Below are 17,954 nucleotides of genomic sequence, written 5' to 3'. Positions count from 1 at the left end.
TCAGTGTAAATTTTGCATGGGAGAGTGTTGGGCAAATTTCCCCTTTAGTTGACCACCTTGAACCTTAGTTTACCATCACGATAAAGAGAAGTGGGAGTGCTGCTGTAAAAGATACCTTAAACATAGAAACAGCTTTGGGACTGGGCTGTGGGTAGTGGCCAGGAGAGTTCTGTGGTGCATGCTAGAGTCTATATTGTTGTGAAGGGCAGAAGTATCAAAGGAAATTCTGGTGAGGGGTGAGGAAGAAAGGAAGCCTCCATCTTCTCCTGTCAGGTCTCCTCTACTAAACTCTAGTCTCTCTACAAAATGAGTGAGGCTTGAAAGTGAAAAGTGGATCCAGATCCTGCTGGTCCTTGGCTTTCAATCCTTGCACAAGTCTCCTCTTCATATTTTCAAACATATAGTAACACATGTTACTATACCATAATGTTTAGGGCTGTGCTTGCTCCAACTCCATTCTCTCTTTCCAGTTACACTTTTCAATCACTCCATTCATATCACTCCATCTCCTTTCTACTCTGAGACTGTTGCTCTTGTGTATTCTATCTGCCCCAAATCCCACATCCTGGTGATACTCAGGGCTTCTGTTCTCTGTCCCTAGGAATCACTTTTTGGGGATCATATGTGGTACGGGGCATTGAACCAGGGTTAGCTGCATGCAAGGCAAGCATCTTAATCCCTGTACTGTCTCTCTGGCCCTGCCTAGAATGTTTTTTAATTGAGTCTTGCAAATCTTACAATCCCTCATGGAATTTATTTATTTAATTTAGGATTGCTTGGACTTTTTATGGGGGTGAGGTTATTACTCCATTTAAACTTTAACAGCATTGATCTACGTCTTTTAAAAATATTTTTGGTCTTTTTGACAGGGACTATGTTGAATCTATATAATACTTTGGGAAAAATTATCATTTTGACAATATTAATCCTTCCAATCCACGAACAAGGGTTGTGTTTCCATTTCTTCATATCTTCTATTATTTCTTTTAGGAGTATTTTATTGTTTTCTTTGTATAAGTCCTTTCCTTTGTAAGCTGATTCCCAAGTACTCAATTTTCTGAGACACAATTGTGAATGGGAATTTTTTTTAAAAAGAAAACTCTTTTCTATTGCATTATTTGCATATTGGAAAGCTATGGACTTTCCTATGAGCAAGAATTCCCACTCTTAACATTACTATTAGAAGTTCCTTCCATAGTAATTAAGCAAGAAAGAGATATTAAGGGTATCCAGATTAGAAAGGAGGAACCTGAACTCTCACTATACACAGATGACATGACAGTCTACTGAGAAAATCCTGAGGACTCCACAAAAATGCTTCTAAGGAGAATAGACTTGTACAGTGAAGTGGCAGGCAACAAAATCAAGTTTTATCTTTATCAAGTATTCCCACAATACCATCAATCTTATGGTTTTTAAGCCAGTCTTGGAAAGCTGATAATCTCTCATTGCACAAACATTGGCTCAAATATCATACTTAGAGTAGCTTCCTTCTACCGTCTAAATATTACTCCACAACTGTAGTCTCTTCTTAGCCCTTTACACACACATACGTTATGATTTGATTTATTGCATTTACTATATGTTGCCCTACCAGAATGTCTGCTTCATAAAACAGGGTCATTGCGAGGCCTGCCTGTCTATCACTGTCTCACTGACATATCAGCCAGAGCCTGACACTCTATAGCCTCTCTGTGATTCTTGTTTTTTATTTTTTCCTTTTTTTGTAGAAAAAAAGAGAGTAAATGATAAGCCAAATGTAATCCGGTGCTGTCTCTGAGAAGTCTTCAATAAGGGAAACATAGTGAGAAGGCATCAGAGAGCAAAAGATGAATGCCTTTTGTGGAGAGCAAGATGATCGGGACAATGGAGATGCTGGTTCTGAAAAAGTCCTCCACGAGGCCATCAATATGTTCCAGCCTTTCAAGTGGGGGGCAGCTAGAGAGACTAAATGTCTACTGACAGTTTCTAGACTTTGATTTTATTACAATAGCACTGTAAAGCACTGTCCTCCTGTTGTTCATTGATTTGCTCGAGTGGGCACCAGTAATGTCTCCATTCTGAGACTTATTACTGTTTTTGGCATACGGAATACGTCATGGTTAGCTTGCCAGGCTTTGCCGTGTGAGCACTATACTTTTGGTAGCTTTCCAGGCTCTCCGAGAGGAGTGGAGGAATCGAACCAGGGTCGGCCCGGGTCGGCTGTGTGCAAGGCAAGCGCCCTACCTGCTGTGCTATTGCTCTGGCCTTATTACAATAACCCCTATCATTTAAAGCAGAACTTCATAAACATGTTCCAAGTGTGACCCTGAAACATGTTCCTGAAAAAAATATTGGGGGGGGCATATCTGGTGATGCTCAGGGGCTACTCCTGGCTCTGTGCTCAGGAATTACTCCAGGTGGTGCTCTGGGGACCTTATAGGATGCCAGGGATCCAATCTGGTCTGCCGCTTGCAAATGGTTTAACCACTATACTATTGCTTAGCCCCTACCTGAGAAAATTTTACATGATCCTGGGCATCAAGGTATATAAAATAGGTATACAAACATGGGTCAGAGAGACTCATATGTGAAACTTCTTTAGTCTTATATTGCATCTTAAATTTTATACTACTATTGGTTTCAGTATAATATATCTGTATTTATGTTAACATACAGATCCTTTGTTTGACTGCACAAAAATCTGTGTTGCAGAAAAACACCATTACCTTGGACCTTTATCTTGGATTTTTGTCATGGCAGTAATCAAACTTCAGAGACACAAGTGAGCAGTCTGAGAAGTTCTAGCATTCTTTTCCTGTTGCTACCCAAGGCTTTTAATTTAATTTTGATTTTCAACACAATTCGTGCACTTTTCAATAAATATTTATTGAGCATTTACTATATGGCTAGACACTAATAGGAGAGATAGGGCAGAGAAAATAACCATGAACAAAATATGCATAATTCTTATCTTGATGGGGTTATGCTTTAGGAAGACGAAGGTAGTTAAGAGGAAATTAAAATATGCTATGATGTATGCTAAGATATGGAGAGAAACTCAGAGTACCAAAGAAAATGCAGCACCCTAAAACAGATGATATGGAATGATTTACCAAACTGTGAAGTTGTAGACCTGGATGTGGGGGTCTTGAAAAAAATCTCCAAAATTGTTTTAAAAATACTTTTGTGATATTATCAATAATATTTAATTTGTAAACTGAGTTTATCTACCATAGTACCCGGGCCACATAAAAATTTCTCATTCGAAAAGTGGTCACGAGTGGATAAAGTTTAAGAAGCCTTGCCTTAGTCTAAGCCCTGGAAGCTGAGGACAGTGTATTACATCAGACAGTGCAGTGTTGGCTTTAATGTGGCTGACAAAAAAAGTACAAAAGAGAAAGAAGAGAGAGAAGACTGAAAAGATAATCACTGCGGAGCACAAGATACTTCAGCTAAGGACCTCTAGTGTTACCTATGAGAAGACAGATTTATTCATTTACTTTTGGTATTGGCATCACACCTGGCTGTGCTCAGGATTTACTCCTGGCTCTGTATTCAGGGACCACTTGTGGAGGGTTTGGGGAACCATATGTGGTGCAGGGGATTGATCCCAGGTGGGCTGCATGCAAGGCAAGCGCCCCCCCCCCCCCCCCCGTTCCCCCCCCCCCCCCCCCCCCCCCCCGCCCCCGCCCCACTCCAGCCCCAAGAACAGGTTTATTTGAAAAAGGGAATAGAAAATCACTGGAAGTGTCCAATCTTAAGAAAGGCCTTTCAGCTTAAACAACAACAACACTGAGGATATACAACTCTTAAGTCTGCAAAATATTAGGAACTCTACATTCAGGTCACTGATAGAGGAGCAAATTGGGACCCCTAAACTAACTGAACTGAAACATTTATGTTAACTTTCACACCTCCCCCACTCTTTAGAGAATCTCTCCATCCCCCCCTGCCTTAATCTTCAAGAGAACCAGTACTTCTCTTTGGGGATTATCTCTCTCTGGGCTTTCCCACTGTTTCTGGCAGCTCCCCAATTCCAGTCGCTGGGTGATAGCATGCCCGTAGGGGACAGATAACCCTCCCTCAATATGCAACGCAAAAGCACACACACACACCCCTGCCCTTCCACTGGTGCAGATCCTGCGACCTTCCAGCTCGGCCTCTGGGATTGCATCTGTCTCCAGGCAAAAGCCCATCCGAACAAGGAGTGGGGATCAGAGAGCATCAGGAGGGCTTATGGTTATCGCGGGCAGAGAAGGCCAGTACAGGGCTGGCTCCCTTCACTGAGGTCCCCTTCGGTTCGAGGTGTCAGTCCCCTTTTGCAAGTGGAGACAGACTGGGACCGTGCCCAGGGAGGCAGGGCTCACAGGTGCACGGGGAAGTGCAAAGGCTGAGCCAGGGAGCACAGCACCCTGCCGAGCTCCCATGGGCACCCTGGTTTCCAGGGGCAGACATCTGGAGCAGGTGCGCCTTGGTGATAAGCAGCTGGGAGGAACCCTCTCCCAGCCTCCTGGGTGCCTCCTGGACTATGCTTCCCGCCCAGAGCACCTCCACTGCCGGTAGCTGAACCTCGGGCTGGCTGTAGGTCTGGTCAAGCAAGTACCCACGAGGAGGCAAACGAGGACGTCCAGGGGCTGCAGTGTCCAGGGGTTGCAGTGATAGCATAGCGTGTAGGGCGTTTGCCTTGCACGCAGCCCGACCCGGGTTCGATTCCCAGCATCCCATATGGTCCCCCGAGCACGGCCAGGAGTAATTCCAGAGTGCATGAACCAGGAGTAACCCCTGTGCATTGCTGGGTGACCCAAAAAGGAAGAAAAAAAAACCGAAGACGTCCAGCGTTCCAAACCCTCCCGGACTTGGGGGAGTGGCACGGCCCAGCTTTTGAGCTCACAGCTCCTGTGCACGAAGTTTCCCCAGCCTGTCTGTTTCCGTCCCCTCTGGAGCTCACCCAGGGGAAGGACTGCTCCCCCAAAGGTCTCACCCACACCTCTTAGGGTCGCCAACGTCGCATCCCTTTCTCCGAGCCCTCTGCTTCGCCCTAAACGGCAATTTCTTTTTCTTTCATCGGCTCGACGGACCCCAACTCCCGACCCCACCCCCACGTAGCCCACTCCTTTACCTTGGCCTCGAAGAAAAATCCTCTGCAGCACGTTGAAACTCCAACCACCGCCCCGCGCCCCCCCCCCCCCCGAAATGTGCCGAGGTGGGGGGGGGAGACAGTTGGCGGGGGAGGAAGGCGGGAGAGGGGAAAGGGGAGTGGGGAGGTGGGACGCTCACATCCCGATCCCAGGCTCCAGTAGCAGTGAAGGGCGCTGGAGGGAGAGGGGGGGGGCTCCCTTCTTTCAGAGCCCAGCGCGCTTCTCCATCCCTCGGTTCCCAGCCCGCGCTGCGCTCCCTCCAACCACCCCCTCCTCCCCGCGACCCGCTCCCCAGCATCACTTTCCCCCAACCCGGAGAGCGGCCGCCGAACGCGCCGCGGTCCCTTTAACGGGAGGCCACGCCCCTCTCCCCTCCTCCCGGCGCGGCCGCCGCTCGGTGGCGGCCGCTACGGGGCTGACAAGATGGCGGCCGGCGGGGCTTTCGCTGCGGCGTCCGAGTGCCGGCTTCTGCCCTACGCGCTGCACAAGTGGAGCTCCTTCTCGTCCACCTACCTTCCCGAGTGAGTGCCGGGGCCCCGCGCCCGGGGCCGCCCGACGGACTTGCCCGGCGCCGGCCCGCCGCGGCTGGTGGCTAGAGGGCGGCGGGAGCCGAGAGGCCCAGGCGGGGCCTGGTGGTGGGGAGGGGGGGGGGACGCGCGGCCTCCGGGAGTCGCCGTCCGGCCTCCCCGAGCGGGGGGCTCCGGGGCCCGACGGGGCCCGACGGGGCGGGGTGTGGCGGGGCGGGAGCGCGGGCGGCTGCGGGGAGGTGGGGCCGGGCCCGCGGGCGAGCCTCGGCGGCGGCGGCGGCGGCGGCGGCGGCCCGAGCCCCGCGGCTGCAGGGGGGGAGGGGGCGGGGACGGTCCCTGTCGCCGCCGCCGCCGCCGAACCCTGGCGCCGAGGGGAGGGGTCCCGGGCGGACGGCGGCGGGCGAGGGGCCGGCTTCCGTGGGATTCCTCGAGGTTGCGGGGGACGGGGTTGGTGTGACCGTTTCTGGCCGGTGCTTCTGGCAAGGAGGAGTGGTGGGCAGGAGGGGCAGCGCCCAAGGGGTCCGTGCCGGCCCCCCGAAACTCGGATGCTAGTCGGGGGTGAATGCAGCATCCACGACCGACCTCGCTTTGGCTCACCCCCCTGCTGTAGGGTTTCATTGCATTGTGATGTATTTATAAGCTAGCTATGTAAATTGTCAATATATATTGCATGCACACACACACACACACACACACACACACACACACACACACACACACGGTTGGGGGCGGGGCAAACTCCCTTTTTTTTTTTTTTTTAAAGAAATGTTGGAAGTTTTTTCCTACTGTTTTGGATAGAAGTAGCCCTGACTCCGGTTTTTAAGCTCCGGGTAAGAGGCACTACTCGTCACAGCAAAGTTTTTCCAAGTGCATTGTGATATAGTTATAGCTATCCGTGTAAGTTGTCAATATATATTGCATTCACACACACACACACACGTTTGGGGCAAATTCCTTCCTTTTTTTTTTTTTTTTTAAAGAAATGTTGGAAGTTTTTTTCTACTGTTTTGGATAGAAGTAGCCCTGACTTTGGTTTTTAAGCTCCGGGTAAGAGACACTACTGGTCACAGCAAAGTTTTTCCAGGGGCTTGTGCACACTCATGAAGAGTGTGCTCCTTGTCTCCCCTGTTTCTGGAGCGTCATCTCTGGGGCCCAGGGGACAAATCTAGTGACAAAGTGATAAGTGTTTTTTGACATTTGGGGAGCAAATGCAGGGAACTTGAACCTCAAAGCTGGCTGAAAGGGGAGGACTATTTCAGGAATTTCGTACTTTCTCTTAAAACTTGGGTTCTGGAGTCAGATCCAGTACAAAAAAAAAAATCTCAAAAGAGTGGAGCTGGGACGAGAGGAGTCTGTCTTTACCTCTCTGGACTGCCAGGCCCTTGGTCCAGTTTGGCAGGCGGACCTTCCAGGAGGATCTGGCGGTGGAAAGGAAGCCAAGTGATTTGTCACCTCATGTGGCCCGTGGCTCCTCTGTGGCCCTGTCCCAGTTTGATGCTGTACCCAGCATTTAATTTGCAGGTGGGCAGGTAAGCATGTTAGACCCCCGCCGGAGCTGAAATGGGACCATACGCCCTTGCCCTCTCACTTTAGGGCAGTTTCAACAATTTCTTCAATTGTTGAGTCTGAAAATAACAAACTTCTTGATGTTGGAAATTGGTGAGGGGGAGGGGTATTTTTTTCCTGGTTAGATTTTCTGCTGTAATTAGGCCACGTCCAACTAAGATTTGGCACTAGTGGAGACTTGGACATAACAGGTTCTGTCTTCATTCTAAATAGAGAAGGAATAGCACAGTTTAGGCATGAAATGCTTCTAGCTGAAAGGCAGTTTTCCTTGTCTCGTTATCCGGAGCCTGGATTTGAAGTGAATGGAACAGTAGTGTTGGTGTTAGAAGACAACTGTTTGAAATTGGGGAAGTGTTTTTAATGGACTCTTAACTTGCAAGCAGTTTTCATTTTAGTGTCTTATTTCATCTTTATTTCATTTCGTTGAATGTCACTGATCGTGGCCATGCAGTATAGTTTTTGTTTTAAAACACTGTAAACTGCTGTAATAGAAAGTAATTCTGAACCTTTACTTGGATAAAAGTGTAGCTATAAATGGAGTTTGTGTTTGAAAGTTTTGAGTGTGTAGGGTTGGTGCTTGCTGTGCCTGGAGTTTAACTTTGTGTGATAGGAGATGTAAGAAAAGTTTTCATTTTCCTAACCTTCTCCTAAAGTCCTCTGTAGCAATTGCTGTATCTTTACTGGCAGTGAGTGATGTTCATGTGAAGGTGCTTCTTAAGCAGGTTTCATTTTGAATAACCTTTAAAAAAAATTGGGAAGGGGGTGTGTGTGTACATCAGGTGGTCACAGGGCTACTCTCTTCTCAGTGCATGTGTGTGTGTGTGTGTGTGTGTGTGTGTGTGTTTGTGTGCTAGTCTTTGGTGATCCTAGCAGTGCAGAGGGCACCATGTGGTGATTGGCATCCAACTTGGGCCTCTCACATGCGACGCATCTCTTTACACTGTATTTTCATCTGTAAATAAAACCATTTGTTGAATTTGTCCATAGGATAGAAGCTGCTTATGTTTTGCAAGTTACAGATCTAGGTACCGAAGACAGTAATAATAAAACAACAGTGATAATCACTTAATACGGTTTCCCTATGTTCTGCTCTTTGTGAACACTTTTAGGGACATGAACTCACTTAATTTCACAGCATTTGTGTAAGCAGTCTCTGTTTCCCAGATGAGGAAAAGGCATGAGGAGGTTAAAATTTGCCTACGGTTGAAGAGCTCCATGAAACAGGAGTTGAACTCAAACTCCCTTGGCTCCAGAGCGGCGCCAGCTGTAGGGCTGTCCTGTTCCACACTGTGGTAGAGACAGGAGTTCACAGATAAGCATTTCGTGTTCAAGGCACTTACATTATTCATGTTAATTAGTATAAATAATAGTATCGGCTTATTCTTCTGGTACTTGGGGACTAGATTTGGTGCTGGGAATTTGAACTGGGTAGCACCTTACCTCCTGTACTATCCAGCTGGCGCTTTAACTTTAGTTGTGTAAAGTTGTGTAAAGATATTTGAAGTTATGGGGATTAAAAAAAATAAAAACGAAAAATTTAGTTATCTCTTTTTCTCCTTAGGGCCTGGGAAGGCTGTTTTCCCTCTCCGCCCAAAAGCAAGGGGGAAAAAATTTCCCTCTAACTCTTTGATTTATTTGAACCTTAAAAATAATTAAAACAGATCTAGACAAAATCTAGTTGTAGTAACATGTTTTTACTTTGAAACTAACAGTGAGCCTTTCTTAGTGTACTTGAAATACTTTGCTTGTATTTTACCTTTCATGGGATTTAGGAATGAAGGAACCTTTTAGTGATGATTCTTAGCATTTATGTGCATTGTTGGATGTAAAAAATACTTTATGAATAGTCCTTAATACCCAAATGCTCATTGCAGTGACTGATAGTGATAGTAACTATATTCATCCAGTGCCTTTTATGTGTGGTTTTATTTAATCCATAGCACATACTTGACAAGATAGATCCTGTGTATTGTGGGGAGGAGTTTTATCCATTTTAAGGTCTTAGAGATTCAGAAAGCTTGGCAGGTTTTGTGACTTCAACTGTTGCCTGTATCTCTAGTAACACCCACCTCATTTTGAGTATATTCTATTCCTCAGGCAATTCCATTATGTAAAAATTCAGTGATAAATGTTAACTCTCAGTTTTACAGTTAGAAAAATTGAGAAAAGGTAAGTTTACTTGCCTAGGTCCAAGAGTTGAAAAAGTTGTGGGAGGATTCTGATCTTGGGCTTTCTTGACTTCTTTTCTCAAAACTGTTTATTTTTTTTTATGTGAGTATAATATGTGCTCTGCTAATCCTATTCAGGATGACACGAGTGAATAGTTTGTAGATGACAGACAATAGGCAGATTGGGCGATAGTTGCCAATGTCGTGAATGTCTTCTTTCTTGTATATTAGTACAGTCCTGCTGGTTTTCCATTGGGATGGAACCTTGCATTCAGACAGGTAGCGTGTGAAGAGTCGAGTCTCATCTCTTTGATTCCACTATTCTTCCTGCATTAACATATGCCTCAGAGACCTGGACCCTATGAAAACAGGATGAGAACGCTATTCGGGTCTCTCAAAGAGGAATCGAAAGAACTATGCTTGGAATATCACGATTCACTCAAATGAGAGATAGAATCCGAAGTTCTGATCTTCGTCAACACTCAAGAATCAGGGACGCTGTCTCATTTGCCAAGACACCAAAAATCAGATGGGCTGGAAACGTAATGAGGTTTACAGACAACCGCTGGACTAGAGCCATTACTGATTGGATTCCACGGGACATCAAAAGATCACATGGACGTCCACCTATAAGATGGTCAGACTTCTTCGTCAAGACCCTAAATGATCAGTTTGAGGCTCTGCATGTTCCTAGAACAAACAGATACCATTGGGCTACGCTAGCACGCAACCGGGATGAATGGAGACGTTACTGGCACCCGCTCGAATAAATCGATGAATAACGGGGATTAAGTGATTAAGTGATTAATATGTGCTCAATTGGAAATACGGACAAAACGTGACCTATATTTTAATTTGACATTTAAGATTTTAATGTTTTATATTAAAACTGGGAAGAATCTTTGTAAGTTATTTTATGCATTAATATCATTTATATAGAATAATTTTTATTGTTTTACATAAAATTGAAAGACTTAAATATATTAGATAGCAAAAGTTGATACATTTGAAAAGGTTTGCCTTTTTTCCTATTAGTCTTTATTAAAATGAAACATGGATTAAAATTGTGCCTTATATTAAGTTGCTGGAGCGATAGCACAGTGGTAGGGCGTTTGCCTTGCACACAGCCAACATGGCCGACCCGAGTTCGATTCCTCCGCCCCTCTCGGAGAGCCCGGCAAGCTCCCGAGAGTATCTCGCCCGCACGGCAGAGCCTGGCAAGCTCCCCTTGTCCTATTCGAAATGCCAGACACAGTAACAACAAAGTCTCCAATGGAGACATTACTGGGCCAGCTCGAGCAAATATTAAGTTGCGATTTATAAAGTTCAGACAGCAAGGTTAGGCAGTGAACCTATTTCCACTATTTGTTTCACATATATGTTTCAAGTATTAAAATGAATGTGTTTTTTAAATTGCAAAAATTATCCTACATTTATTATGGAATGTTAATAAAATGTGGCTCAACAGAAATTAAACATGAATTGCTCTTTTTTTTAATCAAAGATAGTCATCCTTTGGTGTATCATTCTTGGTTTTGTGTATGCTTTCCACTTGGTATTATCCTGTGTGTTGTTTTGTATTTTTCCTCCTTAATAGGCAATGCTTCTTAATATGTAATATTTCTCTACTCTTGAGTGTCATTTATTGTGAATGCATTTACTTCATGTAGCGATTTTATGGAATTAAAAAAATAGATTTCATATCATTGGTCATTCAGATGTTAAGGGTTGGTTTGTTTTTGTTATTTTTTTGATCCTTAGAGTTTACATTTCAAAAACAGATCTTGAACTCTTTTATGATAAATTCTTAGGTATTGAATTGTTAAATTAAAGGGATCAACTTATTTTCCTGCTGTGTGTGTAGGAAATCTTTTTTTTTACTCCGAGATTATTTGGGTGTCATCTGTAGTAATTAGTGATTAAGAATCGGTTTTAATTAGATTTGTTCTTGGAGATGTCCGGAGGATATTTTGTTTTCTGAGCCTTGTGAAGTTGCAAAAGCTGTGTTGACTCTTCTGCCATATAGTGGCTAGCCTCTCTTTTCTGAAGGATGCTTATAAAGTTTGAGTTTGCCATCTTAAACCCTAGATGTCTTGGAAAGTCTCAGAGCTTAAGAATGTTACCCCCTCATTTTATAGTTGTTTATTTATTTATTTTTGTCAATTCTAAGAATGTTGAATAGGTTATTCAGTTCTGTCCAGAAGTGGAAATCTTTCTGTTTCCTATATAATGGATTGTTATTATCTTCTTGTAGGAGTGTGAATTCCTCTTGGTTACATTGTTATAATTCTCAAGCCCTCAATATTTCTACTCAGTCATCACCCCTCGCCCTCAGTTTTGCAGTTGAATAACTTAAGTCATTATTCCTAATATCTGATAAGGGAAAAATTCATGGAACATAAATGACATTGTTTTTAGCAATTGTTTAAAGTACTGTGGTTTTAAGACAAAAGATATTGTAATTTGATTTTATTGTAATTTATAAATCTCTTTTGGGATTTGTTTATGCAATCCATATATCGAGAGCTTAATCTTTGCCATAAGTACACTTATTTCTTCCTCTTATAATGTGTCTTTTATGTTACATACCTTTAAAATTAGAACTTAAATATTTTGTGTAAAGACCTATGTAGAAGGAAGATACAGGGTCTAATGTAATTATTATTGTCTGACACTGTTGCTAGTATTTAATACCTTAAAGAATATTTCTTTTCTCTTCTTTTTTTTCCCTATTTTTGAGCTACACTAAGCTGTGCTCAGGGCTTACTTGTGCCAGTGCTCAGGGATCATTCCTGGCTGTGCTCAGGGGACTGTATGGAGTACTGGGGATTGAACCCAGGTTGGCCACATGCAAGGAAAGTGCCTTATCTGCTCTATTGTCTCTCTAACCCCTTAAAGAATATTCTTGTATTTCTTTGGTATGAATGAAACTGTCATTCACCTGACCCTGAAGGCTTCCAATGTATGTATTTTTAAAATAGATTGTTTTGTATAAAAATTTTGACTAGAAATGCTAAATTATTTGTGTATCTTGAATATAATCCCCTTTTCCTCTTTTGGTTTAAGTAATTTTATTGGAAGAGCCATAAACCTGACTCCTTGAACTCTTCATCAGCTAAATGTCACTTTCTCAGGAAACTTTTCCTTACCCCCATCCTTCCAGCTTAGTTTGGCATTCCCCTCCCTTGCCTCTAGAGTAAATATTTTCATACAAATGTGTACATTGCCCATGTATTTCTTGATACTGCTTATAAGTATATATTTATGTGATTATTTGATTAGTAGTTATCTTCCCAGCTAGACCTCAAACATCCATAGGAACTACGAAATTCTTTCCCTTAATTATAATGTCTAGTGTTAAGTAAATAAATGAGTTAGTACAACTTTTATGTTTTCTTTCTCTCCTTATTCTTTCTGTCTCCCTTCTCTCCTCCCTCTAGTCCTTCCTCTCCCCCTCCCCCCGGATTTTGGACATCTGGTGATGCTCAGAAGTGAAAGTGTACCTTGACAGTTCTAAATTGTGACCATAGTAGTGCCAGAGATTTGAACCTAGGTTGGCCACATGCCAGGCTAATCCCTGTACTGTCTCTGACCCCAAGATGCTTTATTTTTTTATTATTACTCTAACCTGATCTTCCTCTTGGGACAGTGCTTTTTTTGGGGGGTGGGGTCACACCCAGCAATGCTCAGGGGTTACTCCTGGCTCTGCACTCAGGAATTAACTCCTGGCGATGGTTGGGGGATCATATGGGATGCTGGGAATCAAACCCGGGTCGGCTGCATGGGAAGCAAATGCCTTACCCTCTGTGCTATTGCTCCAGCCCCCAGTGCTTATTTTTATATTTATCAAAAGTATAATAATCACTTAATCACTTAATCACTTAATCCCCGTTATTCATCGATTTATTCGAGCGGGTGCCAGTAACGTCTCCATTCATCCCGGTTGCGTGCTAGCGTAGCCCAATGGTATCTGTTCGTTCTAGGATCATGCAGAGCCTCAAACTGATCATTCAGGGTCTTGACGAAGACGTCTGACCATCTTATAGGTGGGTGTCCACGTGATCTTTTGATGTCCCGTGGAATCCAATCAGTAATGGCTCTAGTCCAGCGGTTGTCTGTAAACCTCATTACGTGTCCAGCCCATCTGATTTTTGATGTCTTGGCAAATGAGACAGTATCCCTGATTCTTGAGTGTTGACGAAGATCAGAACTCCGGATTCTATCTCTCATTTGAGTGAATCGTGATATTCCAAGCATAGTTCTTTCGATTCCTCTTTGAGAGACCTGAATAGCGTTCTCATCCTGTTTTCGTAGGGTCCAGGTCTCTGAGGCATATGTTAATGCAGGAAGAATAGTGGAATCAAAGAGATGTGCTCGTAGCTGGAGGTTCTTTGTCCTTTTAGTTATTTCTTCAATGCTCTTGAAGGCATTCCAAGCCGCACTCTTCCTCCTGTGCAACTCAGGTGCCAGGTCATTCATCATGTTGATTTCTCGACCTAGGTATATATAACTGTTGCATTCGGAGATGGTGGTTCCGTTGAGAGCGAATGGAGCGTCAGGAACAAGGCTGTTTCTCAAAAACATTGTCTTCGTAAGATTCAGCTGTAGTCCTACATTTCCACACTCACGGTCAAAGTCGGCCAGATGTTTGGTGTTATTAGAACGATGTCATCAGCAAAGCGGAGGTGGTGTAGTTGCCGACCATCTATCTTCACTCCCATGTTTTCCCATTCTAGTCGTCGCATGATGTTCTCGAGGGTGGCACTGAAGAGTTTTGGTGAAATGGTATCACCCTGCCGAACCCCTCTCTTGATATGGATGATTACTTCTTTGTAGAATGGTGAGATCTTGGTAGTGAATCCGCAATAGAGCTCACGAAGGATCCTGATGTATTGAGTTTGTACGCCCTGATTGGCTAGGGCTTCCATGACCGCTTCCGTCTCAACAGAATCAAAGGCCTTCTTTAAATCAATGAACGTTAGACAGAGCGGCATCTTGAACTCCCGAGATACCTCAATGAGCTTGGTTATTGTGTGGATATGGTCGATGGTACTGAATCCTTTTCGGAATCCAGCTTGTTCACATGGTTGTCCTTCATCTAGTGTTCTGCTAATCCTATTCAGGATGACTCGAGTGAATAGTTTGTAGATGACAGACAATAGGCAGATTGGGCGATAGTTGCCAGTGTCGTGGATGTCTCCTTTCTTGTATAGTAGTACAGTCCTGCTGGTTTTCCATTGGGATGGAACCTTGCATTCAGACAGGTAGCGTGTGAAGAGTCGAGCCAATGTATTGATGAGTACTGATGGTAAGTTCTTCAGGTGTTCAGGTCTGATCTTGTCTGGGCCAGGTGCTCTTTGTTTCTTTACCGACGAGATGGCATGTTGGATTTCGGAAGGGAGAACATTGGGAATGACATATCCATCATGTGGTATGTGGTATGTGGGCAAGTGGATGTGGCTATTAAAGAGATCTGAGTAGAAGTCATGAATAATCTTCTCCATAGCCCTTCTGGAAGATGTGATAGTTCCATCATGATGTCGGAGGGCAGTCATCTTGGTTTTGTAGTTGGTGAAGGATAGGCGGGCATTACGAATGTTTTTCCCAGCTTCTGCTGCATCTACCAGTACTGCTGCTCTCCTGTTTTTGAGGTCATCCTTGATGGCTTCTCTGCACTGTTTTGCCAGTTCGGATGTTCGCTTGTGGTTGCCTGAGGCATGTGCCAAGCCACGTTGGCGAATAAGTTCAAGAGTGTTCGAAGAAAGACGGTTTTTTGTGGTTATCTCTCTCTTGGCATTCCTTGCACAATCATGGAGGTGCTGAATCATTCGATTGTATTCCTCATCAATGTTGTCAATGACGGCATCTTTCCATGTTGCCGCAATAGAGCCAAAGAGCTCCCAGTTGGTGGTTGTTCTGGGAGTCCTCTTCTTAAACCTTGCATTCTTTTCTCCTCATTCTGTGAGGTAGAATTTTGCACGAAGAAGACGGTGGTCTGATCCCGTTTGGAATTTTGGGACAACAGCAACATCGGTTAGGCAAAACCGCGGATTGAATATGATGTGGTCTATTTCATTGTGGAACCGTCCATCGGGAGACTCCCATGTCCAACGTTTACATTCAGCCTTTTGGAATTGTGAGTTACCATGGAAGGTTTTGGTTGACATGATGAACTCAGACAGTTTGTCACCCTGTTCGTTCCATTCCAGGACATGGGTTCCGATGTGGAGTTCATCGACTGATCTTCTTGGTCCTATCTTGGCATTAAAATCACCGACAATGATCTTGTAGAAGGTGTGATCTTCTTTATAGAACTTCTCCAGCTCCATGTAGAATTTCTCAGTTACTCTTTCACCATAACTGGATGTTGGTGCATAGACAACAAAGATAGAAACTGCCGGTAGTGAGCCACATTTATTCAAGTGTAATCGTCCGATTCGGGTTGTTAGGCATTCGAATGAATCAATGCTCGTGACTAAGTTTGTGTTGACAAGGATACCGACACCACCGACGCCTCTTTTATCACATGTTCCAAGGAACAGTTCTTCTCCAGTGTCGAAAACAGCATGATGGGATTGATGTCTTCTCGTTTCGGTCAGACCAATGATGTCGTACTTGATCTTTCGCGCTTGTACCATAAGGTCTTCAATGGATGCAGCAGATGCCAGTGTACGAGCATTAAAAGTACAGACAATCATTTTTGTTTCTCTGCGTCAACAACATAATAAAAAATAATAATATGGAATGCAAATTAATCTAGGAAATTTGACATTGATATTTATATTGCCCTCAGATTTACTGGATTTAATAGAAAAGTTTTGGAGCAATATCTGAATTATGGCATGCTATTAACTTTCCATTAAAATATAAATTTTAGGAGTCAGAGACAATAGAGGAGGTAGGTTGTTTGCCTTGCATGAGAACAATACAGGTTCAGTCCTTTGTACCCCCTCTGGTACTCCAGGCATAACCATATGTGATCCCTTAGCACATAGATTGGAAATAAACCCTGACCATAGCCAGATGTGACTCCAAAACATTATATCTATCTGTCTTATTTGATTTTAGTTTTGCTTTTTGGGTCACACCTGGTGATGCACAGCTTTTACTCCTGGCTCTGCACTACCTGCTGTGCTATTGCTCCATTCCATCTGTCTTATTTTAATGACATAGACAAAATGCTTCTGACATACAGCATATTAAAAAAAGGGGGGGAAGGGGTCTAAAAATACCCCTAATAATTTGATCCAGTTTTTCTTTATAAATGCACATGCATATATACAAACATAGTCACACTTATATGCTTATGTGTATGGAAGGAGATTTATCAAAGTTTTAATACTAGTTACTTGGAGGACAATATTTCAGGCAGACAAAAGCCACAAAAAGGCCAGGGTTATCAGGGTATCATACTTGTACCAGACAACATTGACTTCAGGCCTAACAGTGCTACTAGAGATAGGCTCACTTTTTAATGGTAAGGGGATATGTATAGCAGGAAGAACGTATACTCCTAAACATATTGTGCATAATGAGAAACCAGCAAGTTACTTAAAGCAACTGCTAATCAATAAAGTGGAGGGAAGACATTGATAGCAACCCAATAATGATTGGATATTTCAACATCACCATGACATCTCTTGATAGAGCATCTAGGGTAAAACTCAGCAAAATACTGATTTTGAAGGAAGAAATAAAAGAATGGGGTATAATATATATCATATATACTTTATATGTATATGGGCTGGAGCGATAGCACAGCGGGTAGGGCGTTCGCCTTACAAGTGGCCAACATGGCTGACCCGAGTTCGATTCCTCTGCCCCTCTCGGAGAGCCCGGCAAGCTACCGAGAGTATTCAATATGCCAGACACAGTAACAACAAAGTCTCCAATGGAGACGTTACTGGGCCCGCTCAAGCAACTCGACGATCAACGGGAGGGCCTTTACCTTTACCTTTTACTTTATATGTTTATGTTATATATGCCATTTCATCCCCCTCCAAACTCCAAAACACATTCTTCTTCATCATACATATAACATTCTCCAAGATAGGCCATATGCTGAGCAACGAAACATAACTCCATAAAGTCAAGAGGATCAAAACCATATCAATTCTTTTTTCAGACCATGATGCAACTGAAAGTAGGAGTTAATCACAAACAGAAATGGAGAAATAAAAAATACCTAGAAATCAGCTCATTCAGTAGTAGTTGGGTCAGAGAGGAAATCCAAAAGATTCCTGGAAACAAGATTGAGAACATGAACTACTCAAACTTGTGGGACACAGCAAAAGTAGTGTTGAGAGGAAAGGACCTACATTAACTTAACTGCGCAGCTTAAGAAATTGGAAAATGACCAACAAAGGGAGCCCAAAGCAGGCAGGAAAAAGGAAATAATAAAAATTAAGAGCAGAAATTTAATGAATTGAATTTTTTTTTTAAAAAAGATTAATGGAACTAAGCGCTGGTTCTTTGCAAAAAATACACAAGATCAGTAAACCATTAGCAAGACTCACAGAGAGAACGTATAGAATCAGAAATGAATGGGACAGGGGGAGGGGCATCATAACATA

At 43.6% G+C, this 17,954-nt stretch overlaps 1 protein-coding gene across 5 annotated transcripts in view; it reads left to right on the top strand.

The window, feature by feature from the left end:
* The window catches only part of MKLN1 (muskelin 1), a 346,539-nt gene that overhangs the window by 185,737 nt on the left and 142,848 nt on the right, over positions 1–17,954 (top strand). For 2 of the 5 annotated variants that reach the window (XM_056123892.1, XM_056123891.1), the window contains exon 1: positions 5,519–5,641. The exons of 2 other annotated variants lie outside the window; for them this stretch is intronic. In XM_056123892.1, the coding sequence (XP_055979867.1) occupies positions 5,544–5,641 (98 nt within the window). In that variant the 5' untranslated portion in view covers positions 5,519–5,543. Of the gene's footprint in view, positions 1–5,518; positions 5,642–6,047; positions 6,080–17,954 lie in introns of those variants that run through there. One more of the 5 variants, XM_056123895.1, reaches the window with a different exon arrangement.

This window comes from Sorex fumeus, unplaced genomic scaffold, assembly GCF_029834395.1.
Source record: "Sorex fumeus unplaced genomic scaffold, SorFum_2.1 ptg000048l, whole genome shotgun sequence".
In the NCBI taxonomy this organism is placed as follows: Eukaryota; Metazoa; Chordata; class Mammalia; order Eulipotyphla; family Soricidae; genus Sorex; species Sorex fumeus.
Note: the sequence above shows the minus strand (reverse complement) of the source record. Positions and strands in the feature narration are given on the sequence as shown.